Source organism: Plutella xylostella, chromosome 14 (assembly GCF_932276165.1).
Source record: "Plutella xylostella chromosome 14, ilPluXylo3.1, whole genome shotgun sequence".
In the NCBI taxonomy this organism is placed as follows: Eukaryota; Metazoa; Arthropoda; class Insecta; order Lepidoptera; family Plutellidae; genus Plutella; species Plutella xylostella.
The window spans coordinates 4,541,867-4,555,374 of NC_063994.1; the positions used below are offsets into that span (position 1 = coordinate 4,541,867).

The 13,508-nt window shown below is 37.6% G+C and overlaps 1 protein-coding gene and 2 non-coding genes across 5 annotated transcripts in view; all 3 read right to left on the reverse strand.

Moving 5' to 3' along the window:
• Positions 1-1,155: 1,155 nt before the first annotated feature.
• LOC105380022 (torso-like protein) overlaps positions 1,156-13,508 on the reverse strand; it is a 35,773-nt gene continuing 23,420 nt past the window's right edge. Inside the window, exons 2-8 of one of the 3 annotated variants that reach the window (XM_048625383.1) lie at positions 11,307-11,431; positions 7,121-7,339; positions 6,021-6,143; positions 4,903-5,077; positions 3,746-3,880; positions 2,835-2,969; positions 1,156-2,328 (exon numbers count right to left, since the gene is read on the reverse strand). In XM_048625383.1, the coding sequence (XP_048481340.1) occupies positions 2,068-2,328; positions 2,835-2,969; positions 3,746-3,880; positions 4,903-5,077; positions 6,021-6,143; positions 7,121-7,339; positions 11,307-11,413 (1,155 nt within the window). In that variant the 5' untranslated portion in view covers positions 11,414-11,431 and the 3' untranslated portion in view covers positions 1,156-2,067. The remainder of the gene's footprint in view (positions 2,329-2,834; positions 2,970-3,745; positions 3,881-4,902; positions 5,078-6,020; positions 6,144-7,120; positions 7,340-11,306; positions 11,432-13,508) is intronic. The other 2 variants (XM_048625382.1, XM_011549503.3) reach the window with 2 other exon arrangements.
• Trnad-guc lies at positions 11,506-11,577 on the reverse strand. Its single transcript has one exon. It is a non-coding gene; the product is annotated as a tRNA-Asp (tRNA).
• Trnal-caa lies at positions 11,864-11,977 on the reverse strand. The gene is made up of 2 exons: positions 11,940-11,977; positions 11,864-11,908 (listed from the first exon to the last, which is right to left on the reverse strand). It is a non-coding gene; the product is annotated as a tRNA-Leu (tRNA).

Below are 13,508 nucleotides of genomic sequence, written 5' to 3' on the forward strand. Positions count from 1 at the left end.
ATGATGATGAATAATTATCCCTCTATCAATCAGGCATTATGATTATAGAAAGCCCTACAAGTCCTATAACAGAGTGAAACTTAATTTTCACATGTTACAAAATTATTGTTTAGCAATACTTGTAGTTAAAAGAGGCTTATGACCAAAAACGATTTCTTCCAGACAAATTTTATTTGACAGCTTCAGAAAATGATTTCACAGAGGGGTGTAGATACGTAGGGGGTGATGATAATTCGGTTATTTTTTTGATATCTCTTACGGTTTCCGAGATAAATGCCAATTAGTAAATTATCGTATCATTTTGAAAAAGTAGATAAAATTTCTAACTCTTGATGTTAGTTGGAAGATGAGGGCCTTGATTTAATCGTTTAGCTAAAAGTTTCTTATGTCCAAGAACGATTTCTTCCAGATAAATTTTATTTGACAGCTACAGAAAATGATTTCAGAGGGGGGTGTAGATACCTAGGAGGTGATGAAAATTTGGTTATTTTTTATATCTCTTGCGGTTTCCGAGATAAAAGCCAATTAGTAAAATGTGTAGTTATGTGTTAATTTTCGTTAAATTTTATGGAGTGTTGAGGCCATCAACGAAAATTATAAAAACATGGCTAAGTATAGCAGTTACAATAATTTTCAAATTCCTTTTTCTTGGAAGTACCCTAGGTCAGGGTCTTTAATTAACATATTACCATAGTTACACCTATTTGTTCATTACTTACATACATACATTTACCAGTAGCCAGTAATAAGTCATATAAATGACGTGTCTATCCTTAATTTTTATTGATGACGAATCTTAGTAACCTACCACGTTTACTAAATACGTTGTAAAAATGATCAAGGTCTTAAAACATGAGCGTTTCGCTACGTTTGTATTGATAACCGCTCGTGACCCAAGTTGTGTGAACTGGCCTTATCATTATGTTTATGTTTGAAAAATACGAAATCTGTGTTTAGGGTACCTACTACACTTTGTAAAATACAGCAAGAGTCCTATGACAGCTGTCAAATCCATAACTACATTTTATTTGACGTTTGTTTCATAAGAAAACCACTTTATTTTCCAGGCCTAAGGATTTGTTAATTAAACGTCATGCTATATTTTATAAAGTATAACAATTAGAGAAAAGAAGTGATATAAATAAAACGACCTTCTTATACTTATCTTTCATCTTTTAATAGTTCTTTAAATTATTATCAAAATATTTACATCGATTCACTTAATAATAGAAGTTTAGTGTAAATGCATAACGATGATTTTTCGATGCCAATTTATAAATTTAATTTGAAAAGTATTCTACCCACAGACATTTTCTTAATCGTCAATAGAGGGGATTAAGTATAAATACATTACTGAGTTCAGATCATTAAAAATACCTAAATATAATAACAGGAGAATAAGGCACATAGCTATGATAGATAGAAGATTTTAAGTAAGTAGGGTTATTTCAATAATTTTAAGTTTAGGTACTATTTTGTTCACAATATTGTCTTACTGCCCTTAAGTAGATACTTTCACAGATTTTTATACAAATATTAAATGAATTACAGTATCGTCGGCTATTAGGTTAATAGATTCATCACAATTCATTTAAATATCTAATATTCTAAACATCTCTTAAAAATAATTTACTTTATAAATTTGGGAAGTACTTAGTGATTCATGGCTTGATATTGTACTTAAATCATCTGCACTGATACAATTAAATAGCACCAATTTATTAAAATCCCTTTTCATACATTATACATTTGAATGCATAGAACAATTTCACAGAAATCGTCAGACATTTTATAATATTGAATCTTGATGGCGCTTTTGCCACAATTTGTAAATTTACTAAAATCCTAGTTCGACTAAACGTAATGGACGAAAAGGTTACCTATTTTAAAATTAGTTGCATTTATCTACAATAATACTCATACATAAGAAGACATTCATCTACACATTACAATATGGTTTTACAGTAAAACATTATACATCAACCAATTTGCAGTTACATAAACAAAAGTCTCTTAAATAATAATCAAAAACCTTTCATCCATTACTGACTAAAATTATATTGTCTATCACATATTACTCTCCCACAATTTCAAATAATTGTCTATGACTTCCTCGAACCACTTCCTCTTCTTCGTATCCTTGAAAGCAGGCGATAATGTCTTTAAGTCTAGTTGTAATAAGGCCTCATTTCCCAGTAAGGTATCCAAGTTCTTCAGTAAGGCTGGCTCGCCATGTAGCTTGAGAAGACTCGGGTATGAGAATATGTAGTAATGCACTCTCAAACGCTTCATAGCCCAGCTTTCCACTGTCTTATTGCCACTGGCCACCTGGAAAAATAGGTAGAAATTAACATTGATCATTAATTTTGCAAACAAGTCTTCTAACTTCTAATATTCAGATAAATGCTGCTGAGTGATAAATATGCTGTCGATGTTCAGAAAGAGACAGCAAATGGATTTACTTTATATAAGATTTAACTATCTAATTATTGTAAAAAAATCTTTAATACATAGTTATAAAGTTTATTCTGTACTTAGATTTTTTGCGTTAAATATAATAAGCTACATATTCAAAACAAATTGATTAATAAAAGAAAATAATAAAAATATAAAACTAAGAGAAGGCAATGAAATCGAAATCAGTGCAAAATGAAAAGGAAAGTCTTGTGATGATCATGATTGATGATGATGAATGGCTGATGATGATGATAACTTAATTACCTTTAAACACACTAAAGTTTAACTAGGTATTTAGAATAATTTACAAACTACACCTACTGTCTTATTGACCCAAACAAAACATGTTGTAGTTACTTAAGTATTTTGATTTTTACCTGAATCTGTCCAATATGCTTGGCGTGCCATGGAGAGAAATACCCCTCCAGCTCTTTGGCCGTGATATCGGCCACGCCCTTACTCTTTAGCCGCTCTTTGATCATAGAGTAGGCAGTTCTAGAGAATACAAACACCTGTGAGAGCATAGACACGGCGTCAGGAGGCGGGAAAACTGACAGTGTCATGGTTTTTTTCGTAGCCGTGTCGTGTACTCCTGGATTTATTTGTATAAAAATGTTGTTTTTTTAACTAGCATTGATTTATTTAGGAGACTGCTTAGAGTCCTTCGTTACTTAGTTATTTGTCAACTATGTTCAAATGATTATTGTTATAATTTAAAAAACATCAATAATAAGGTACTAAGGTCAGGTTTCTCTGCCCCTGACCGTACCTTTGCTTTGAATTATTACTAAGCCCTATTCAGACTAAGGCAAAATTTAGGTACATAGGTAATGTTTGAATAATTTAAATGAATGAACTGATAAGAAAGTATGAATAACGAAGGAGCGTCGAAATGAAACAATGGTCATGGCGATAGATTGGAAAATGATTTGAGTTGGAATGATTTCAGGAGTCAAGTCCCTTTGAGTTTGATGATTTGATTAAAATATTCAGTGATTTTTCAGTATAATCCCTAACGTAGGTATACAAAGGGTTGTAAAAAGGGTATAAGTACTAAACTGAATCCTACGTGTGCAGCATGTTATATTTAAGTCTGAAAATTAAATCATATTTTCAAAATTCTCGAAAAATAATTTTTGGGCTTAGATATAACATATGCTGCACACGTAGGTTTCGGCTTACCTTTTTGCAACACCTGTATAATGGGAACACTGAAAAACCACAGAACATTTCAACCGTACGAAAAAGCCAATAGGACTCAAAAATCAAAAACTCCTTAATTTCCAACCTTGACCTCCCCGACGTGTTCGGCGAAGAAGGGGGAGAAGAAGTTAGTCATTTCCGCGGGGGGGATGTCCGCTATCCCCTTCGACTTGACTCGCTCTTTGATCCGGGAGTACACGGCCCGGGAAAATACGAACACCTGGGAACATTTATACATGGGGTTTGGGGTTTAGAAATGGGGAAATTTTGGGGGTATAAAATAAGGATCGTGCATATTGTGACCGGCCGCAGGGTTCGTTTGACTTTTGAGATGCGACCTGCATACCTAGCACGTGGTTGCTCTCTAGGCCATGTCATGTTTGACGCGCTTACGCCCCGTGTTGAGTATGCAGGTCGCATCTCAAAAGTCACACGTAAGTACCTTTTGTCACTAGAGCCCGCCACGGAGGCCAGTAGTTGCTGAGGACAGAATGGTGTGGCGCAGGCTTGTAAAGGCCATCTGTATACTGGGGTACCATAGGACAGCAACAAAAAGCCCGTCATAATGTGCGCGATCCATTTACAGCTTAACTTCTGCTGCTGCTACACGGGTTCGTTATCCACGTAGATAAACGTCGCTAACGAACTATATCGCGAATCGCAATAAATACGGCGCTTTGATTGGTGCAACGCGTATTAAACGAGTTAATCGACGTCGACAACGAACCCATGTAGCGGCCGCTGTACCTACAATACATAATATACCAACCTAAAATTAATGTAAATTTCCCTTCATAGCAATAATGTTTTTCACGACACGTGATTCTTAGATCGTGACGGTGGTAATTATACCTGCGTGGTTCGTATGAATGGAGCTTAGTTTACAAAACAATCGCGTTTCAATGCCGATAGCGGATACTCTGAAAATCGCTACCAACGTCAGTCGATTGAGAAACGACGTAAATTTTATCAAGATTCCACAAAAATGAAAATATTTTCATTTTTTGATAAGGATTGTGACGCGCACCACTATTCACTGAACCCTTAACGAGGGCATGGCTATTGGCTACTACAATTATAATAGAAAGCTAAGTAGAAATCCCACATTGTTCTGAATTGTATCCGTAATAAGATAACTTGTTAGGTACTAAAACACCAATAAAAATTGCTTCTCTCTATGCTATGAATTTAATATAGGTATTGTAATCTTCACTTATCACACCGATATTGTAATATTCTCACCTGATACAGCGAATTCCCAGTGATATAAGACGCTATGTAGTGCGACCCGTATTTCCTAATGAAGTCCGCTATACTGGCGGTGTCGCCTATAGTGGACTCGTTAATAGCTTCATACACCACGTCTTCCACTGGTATGTTGTTTGGGAGATCTTTCAGCTTGGCTGTCTCTCTGTATCTGGAATGCGAAAAGATTATTCGTTACTGTGTGTTCTTATTTTATTAGAAGCCTACACTAGCAAACAGATCCTTTGTGATATTTGTTTTCCACTATTTAAGAATTTAATGAGGGTAAACGTGAATTTGTATGGCGATGGAGAGACGCCACCTAGCGGTAAGTAGCTGCATTAGCTCTGCGCCATAAAATTTTGGTTAGGTTTAACTGCTCGATCGGTAATGAAAAACCTAAACTAAGCCGTCTTTGTACTAACTAGGTAGTATGCAAAAACTTGACCGAGGGCTATGTAATGCAAAATAACGAGCAATGCAAGTGATGCTATTTTATTTTCGGATACTCAGCCATAGATGACGCTAGTAGGTAAGTATTCTTGGAAAGTCGGATGGTGATTCTCCTAATTACACTCTTTCTAATTTAGTCCTAACTACTATGTTGTTTTTAATATTATAAACTCATCTTTAGAGAACTGTGGTGGCGTCACGGATAAGGCCTCGTCCTCTCATCCGAATAGCTTCTTCGAATTTCGATCCTTGCAATGCCAATGAATTGTGTTTTAGAAGGAAATTGAGACCAATAGTTAATATCAGCACGTGCCGTGCCAGTGCAGGAAAATGTCGTGAGGAAACCTGCACATTTATGTGTGCCTACCCTGAGCTCATTGTGACGACCGAATGGTGTAGTGGTTAATGACGCTTACTGCTATGTCGAGAGTCCCGGGTTCGATCCCCAGCCGGGGCAGATATTTAATAAATGATAGATATTTGTTCTCGGGTCTTAGATGTTAATATATCAGCATGTAGAATGTAGATACATATACCAGCTGTCCGATACCCATATTACAGGCTCTGTCTAGCTTGGGGTCGGGTGGCCGTTGTTGAGATGTCCCCGCATATTATTCTTATTGTGCTTCCACTACCTCATCGAGGATTGCAATCGTGCGTACCTGGAGACCCTGACGAGCACGTAGCAGTGGTCTCCGGTGACGTAGCTCGCGTTGATGCCGAGGTTGCGCGCCGTGATGTGCGGCGGCCAGCCCGCGGTGAACGCGCGCCATGGACGCTCCAGTCTGGAGATATGGAGACACATGGTTAGGTAGGTCATGGGTTTGTAGTTGGGATTTGGGGATTGAAAGTAGAAAGAAAGACTTGAAGCTTATGCCAGTGGCGAAATGATTTACAGTGTATTATATTATAGTATGTATGTGACTGTAAGTATGTATTTAGTTATGGAAAAATGAGTCCACTCTAAATTTAGTGTGGGTTTACAGACACACTCATCCGCCTCTGACCTCCGGCGCTGAGATCAACAGTGTAGACTTGTAGAGTATAGCGGCAAAGATTCTCATCTACTTCTCATTATCACACCTACTTCTATACCTACATAGTTTCAAGGTGGCCGTACCGAGCATGCGACGCGTCTGAAACTCTCACCTCTCAAAGCTGAAGTCCCTGAAGTAGGCCTGCAGCAGCTGCTTGAGGTTGTCGCAGAACTCCATGTGGAAGTCGCCGTGGAACAGCGCGGCGGCGCGCGGGCCCGGCGCCTGCGCGCGCGCCGCGTGCCGGAACACGCGCACAGTGGGCTCCGGAACACTCAGCTCTCAACGCCACGAGCAGGGGCTGACTCGGAAAGGATTACTTAGGACCATAAGAACCCCGCGTAGACCGCGCACTAGACAACTGACGCTATAGTTTGCGTTGGGCGTAATGATACACGCACGAACGCAGTGCATTCTATAGTGACGCATTCATACGTCACGCTGGATGCATCCTATGGCGTTGGTTGCAGAACGCGGCTTTTAGGTAAATACATCTAGATTTATCAAGGCCGCAGCAGCGAGCGTCTATTTAATAGCCGCGTATCCACAGCCCGCGGCACATGCATCTAGATTTTTTATGACTGCGTCAGCGTCGTCTATTCAATCATGCTGCTTGGTTTCCCAGTAACTTACCATCTTCCTGTTCCAATGTAGCTTCTATCTTCTGTAGCTTTTAGGTAGTCTTACAAAGCTTGCGGGCCAGCTTCAGACACATCTAAACCCCTCACCTCTCAAAACTAAAGTCCCTGAAGTAGGCCTGCAGCAGCTGCTTGAGGTTGTCGCAGAACTCCATGTGGAAGTCGCCGTGGAACAGCGCGGCGGCGCGCGGGCCCGGCGCCTGCGCGCGCGCCGCGTGGCGGAACACGCGCACAGTTGGCTCGCGGAACACCCAGCTCTCCGTGTCGTTGCGAGGGACGACTCGCATGCAGATGCTGAGGTAGCCATATCTGCGGGTGGGGGAAGGGGAAACTTTAGTTTTCCACCAAACACAGGTTGGTTGGAAGAAATTGCTTCTTGGCAAAAAGCCCGCCTCTGTATACTGTTAAGTCCATTTTTGTAACTGTTTCTATAATTATACAATAAAGTGTTTATAATTATAAACAAATAAATAAGGGGGAGCGTGAACGTTAACTGTACGGATGTTTAAAAAGAAGGGCTAGTACGGGGGGCATTTAAGACGTGAGTTTTGCATCGCGCTCACTCTCATCGGGTAGCTTCAAGAGCGAGCGCGATGGAGGACTTTTGTCACGTCTTGAATGCGCTCCGTACCAGCCCTTTGTAAAGTGAACTGTCTTACGCTGAGTTGCAGAAAGGAACATTATGCTACCTAGCTGCCTGGCTTTGACAGTACCTATACGGATAAAAAGGGACCAGACATAGCTTTAATGCCAACAAAGTTCCTTTGTGCAACTCGGCATTAGGTGTTTTAGTTTATTATGTCGTTACTTATGTTTTTTCCACTTCCATAAGTAAACTTTATATTTATTTCAATAACTAATTATTAAATTATGAATATCTAAGTAGGCAGAGGAGCAAGTCTAGCAAGGTGATTGGAAAATACGACTACAGAAATGAAAATTTATGATAATTCATAATTTATGCCGGGAAAATCTCCATATAGATAGGCAGATAACGTAAGAAGGTGTCATGAAATACCCATATTATAATAATTGCTTCATAAAACGGAATATTTTCAAGGCCTTAATGTATTTATCTTTACACTTATTTGTTGCTTAGGTATTATCAGAGTTAGTGGTGTACCTATGTGCACTTATGTTGGTTAGATTTATCTAGTTAGGTACTTCATAACGGAGATGGTAAGTAAGTACTTACCTACATTTCTCCCTTTTTTACCCATTGCAAAGTAAGCATTGTTGGACTAAACACTTACTAAAATAAACTGAAAAGTATAAATTCCTACCTACCTTCTTATATAGATACGAATATTATGAATCTAAACTTACGGATAAAGAGAAGCTGAAATACAATTACACATCTAGGTTAGTGTTAATAAATATAATTAAAATTATTAAAAGCTGTAATAATAAAATCAAATAAAATGCATTTTGTATTGTATAATTAAACAATATATAATTAAACAAGTATAACATACCATCAATGGGTTACCCGTTATACCATGTTATAGGTACCTTACCCACTACAGGGTCGAGTAGGACTCAATTTTTACCCGACTGTCGAAGAAGGTGGGTAATTTTTCCCTTTGTTCCCAGCCAGTCACACCTCAACCAGTCACACTGTTACTCGTTGGGAATTTTATGTTCAAAATTCCCATCAGTCCACACTCTGTTACTCGTTGAAACACCCTTTTCCTTCATTCCCAACGTGTCACATACAACTGTAACACTGTAAGTAGTTGGGACTATGAAAATAAAAATTCCCAACAAGTCATAGTAACTTGTTGGGATTTTCAATGAAGAATTTTCCACCATAGACAAAAACCGATTATAGAATGAGCCGTTTTCCTTGACAGCTGTCAGTTGAGCTTTTGGGTAAGCCGATAGATGGCGTGAAAACGCAGTGTACCAACTGTCAAAAATTACATAGAGAGCAAAGAGTACTAAACTCAGAATAAGAACTCACTAGTTGTGATTAAATGTCGGGTGGTAGCGCGAGCCATCCTTCCGAGGCTCAGACTGCATGTGGCTTGGGATAGTGCTAAGTATTCTGTGAATAGTTCTACCCGCGCCGTCACGTAGTGTTCTTTTCTCTATGCGCGCCGTTTGAACGGGTGCTGCGTGCGAGAACTGATTTTCTATTTTTATTTATTGTATGATCCTAAATAAGATCCCAAAGAAATACTTACAAGACAAGATGAGAATGTGTGCCGTCGCAACTTGTAAAAATAAAGGACATCATAAATTTCCAAATGATGAAAGCCAGGCGCAACAATGGATTAAGGCGACTCGGATAAATGTGCGAAAAATGAACTGAAGCAACAGTGACATCGACATCATAGAGAAAATAATACTACAATTCTACCTACCTACGTCACTTTCACATTTCGTTAGCCTCACAGAATAACATATTGTGATCTGAGTGTGTTCTGAGGGTTTGAAAGTTGGTACAACCCCAGACAACGCCATCTATTTCTCCAAAAAGGAACTTTTTTTTTAACAAACGCCTCATAGAATACACTTTATTTGTACACCCCAAAAGAATAATAAAATATACCTACAAGTTGTAACTTAATTTGGATGCGGAAAGCTAAAGATCACATCCAGTAGCGTGCTTTGGGAGAGGCCTACGTCCAGAAGTGGACTACTATAGGCTAAAGATGACGAACCTAATTAGGGTACAAAAGGCGGTCTTATCACTAAAAGCGATCTCTGCCAGACAACCTTTGGATGGAGGGAATAAGAGATTAAGGTAGATGGCGCTAGTGAAACCTCATCAAGTCTTTTGAGCCAATACAAGAGTCCAATGGATCTGAATTCCACCATATGCGATAACTATAATTACTATGTACGGTGGCCTGCGCCTAAAAGTATACAGGCGGAGTTTTTAAAATAGCGATCTCAAGCTCACATGCTGCTCAAGCACATCCACATAAACACCACTGCACACACACATCACACACAACACGTCCCCGGATTTATAACAGATGTAGCTGGTCCCTTCATCATCAGGGATCGCTATTTTAAAAACTCCGCCTGTATACTTTTAGGCGCAGGCCACCGTACATGGCTGTTATGCAAATTAGTAATATTAAGTTTTAACTAGTTTAAGTTTTCCGAATAAAATAAATAAATAAGTACGTAAGTACTAGATCGGTGTTGGTCCCCATAATTTTCGCCATTATTTTGAGATCATCTGCATCTTCCGTCTATATCCGAGGCGCGCCCGCGGTGTAAGCGCCAGATCATCATACTTAGGTTAGATCATTATACGGTAGGTACTTCGGAAGTAAACTAATTATTTCTTCATGGTGAAGCAAAGCAGATATGAGTCGATAAGTAAATATCAAACTGCCATAAAGTCACCTCCACGAAAAATTTGGGAACTGAAAGTTTTCATTTTCTCTATTATTTTGTGGCTACTGCTGTACTACCCACCCAGTATCTATCTATCATTCATAGAAAAAAAATGATTGGATTTTACAATTCGGTTTTGATTTTATAATTTTATTGTTAACTAGTTTAATAAAACTTATTTGGTTGTTCGGAATAATTATTTATATTTTCATACTTTTTCAAGAAACGAGAATAAAAAAAATCGTAATAATAAATACTTATACAGTGTGTTGTTTTTCGGACCCAAACTTTAACCCCCTTATTCATAGAAAAGTTACAAGACGTTTTAACTAATAAACTGTTTTGTCCCTCTCTGTCAAAGAACAAATTGTTCTTTGTCGGAGAGGGACAAAACAGTTTATTAGTTAAAACGTTCTGTAACTTCTCTATGAATAAGGGGGTAAGGGTTTCTACGAGTTATATCATCGAGAAAAAACCCCCATCCGGTGCGAAAAACAACACAATGTATAAGTCACAGTACCTATCACTGGTTAGGCATCATCATCATTCATCATCACTGAACAAATCTTAACGAGTAACGGGAGAACAGTTGGGAATTTTCTAGTTTATGTTCCCATCCAGTTACAGCGGCTGGTTTGGAATTCAGAAATAAATCATTCCCAACGAGTAACACTCCCATCGAGTAACACTGTGACTAGATGGCACACTTTTCATGAAGAATTCCCAACTGTATACAGTGTGACAGGTTTGATGTGTGACTCGATGGGAACAAAGGAATTTTTCGAGTGTATTTTACCCAACGTTATGATTTTGACCGGTATTTTTTCGAACATTCTATCCCTACCTAGTTATTAATATTAAATTTTCAAATTAGATGTCCCGATATCAGGAAATATAAAGAAAAAAACATTGACCAACTCACCTCATAAAAATATTAATAGCTTTGCCGACATCTAGTTCTGAATCTAAGGTGGAGGCGGCGCGAGTCAGTGCTACCGCCAGCAGCAGCACTGTCAGCACCTGCACCATCACACCTGGGGTATCCACCTGGAAGAAAATATAAAAAAGTCAAAAACATGTTCTTCATGCAAAGAAATGAAAAATAAAATCACAAAAGAGATCTCTCCGGCGGGGAATCGAACCCCGGTCTCCCGCGTGACAGGCGGGGATACTGACCACTATACTACCGAAGATGTTGAAGTCATGGGCGAAATAGCCGTTTATTTGTCAAATGTAAATCTGTGATGACATGCATAAAATTAATATTTTTTGTAATCATTGCTGAATAAACCATAAATTGAAATAATAAGCTCACTAATTAACAAACATTGCTTGGATCTGGGGATACAATTTTACTAAAGATTAGAGTATGTTCACTGTGCAGTAGGAGTATGTCAGACAGAAGAATAGGGTTATATTAAATTACACTACGTAACGATGGTAAGAAAATAACTACTAAAAATTAAAAATAAAAATATTTGTCAGAAGTGGGATTCGAACCCACGCCCTCAGAGAGGACCAGAACAACTCATACCCGTTTGACGGGCAAGGAAACCTTGAGTCTGGCGCCTTAGACCGCTCGGCCATCCTGACTGATGTTCGATGGTGCGAAATTTGCTTACACGTTTGCCTCATTCGTTTCACTGAAAATATAAGAGATGGCGCTAGTAGTATTTGACTAAATGTAAATATGAATGATAGTCTCGTTGGTATTTCAGGATACCTTACCTACTTTATACTGAAATTTCGAACACCATGGTTAATCAACACTATAAAGTATGATCAAATAACCTTCATTAGCAAAGTGTAGGAGTGGATATGATATGTTATCTACTTACCTTCTAATTTATAAAGATAAATACTAACCTAGCAAAAGAAACTACTGCAATTTTTAAATTACATAAGTAATCGAGTTATTTTTGTAGCCCTTGACATTATTCGCACCAATTGTGTTGTTATAGTAGTCATGCGATCTTGCTTTCCTAGGCTGAAATTATATTCGTTTATCAAGGTAAGTACCTAGATACCTATCTTCAACTGGTTTTTAATGACACCTAGCTAAATAATATCAATAAACTAACAATTATACCTATACTTAACGATAATAAATGCAGTAATGCACCTCTGTAAAGGGAGTAGGGGAATAGATTTACTGGGTTAGTATAGTTTTTTACATTAAGTATTTTATTGATGAAGCATAGTACCTAATCCAAGATTATGGAGTTAATATGTTATAAGTACATACCTACACACAGAGTTCATTAAGTTAATTTTGTGGTTGCAAAAACTATTTAATACCATTACTAACATAATTTTTAAGTTCATTGTTACTAACAAAATATGGATATTATGGATCAATCCGAAATAAATGATTTATTATTATTATAAAAACTAAAGCCTCGCATGGTATCACACCTTTAGGACCTAGTAACTATTTGGATATTTTTTGACCCTCTAATTATCTACCCTACTTACTCGTACACTGTATAATAAATTACTTGTAATGTAAACCGTCATTGAATAAAGCTAAACTGTGGTTAATCTCCTTCATAAATCAATTGTTGATTTAATTTCGGACGCATCAGAATGCAATCTCAATCTCAAGTCAAGTCAATGATTGCTCATAATAGATTTAACTGCAATTCAAGTGCGCAGGGGCTGTTTAGTAATCAGGTTAATGAGTGCATTAAAATGTTTAAGTGTGTTCAAATTGCACTTTTAGTTTGCAAATCCGCCCAAATTAGTGGTGAAATTGAGCGTTTTATTATATTTTGAACTATCTTTGTTGGTGCACTTAGTACATATTGAATCCTTTTATAATATTTAGGTAGGTATTTGTTACTTATAATTACCCACTTAATCAATTAGGTAGGTACAATAAATTATTAAGAGATGAGATTTTTAAGCCAACAAAATGTAAGTATTTACAATAGTTACAAACTTGACCAAATCGAAAGTAGATATAAATCATTAAGTAGTGCATTGCAATGCAATGATTAATCATTTCGATTTGGGTAAAGTTACTTAGTACTGCAGTTTTTATCACCGACACGCTAAAAATCATTGCCGTTGGCTTCTTTTAAGATAAGTACTTACTTTTTTTTTCTTGGCAGAAATGTGGCCA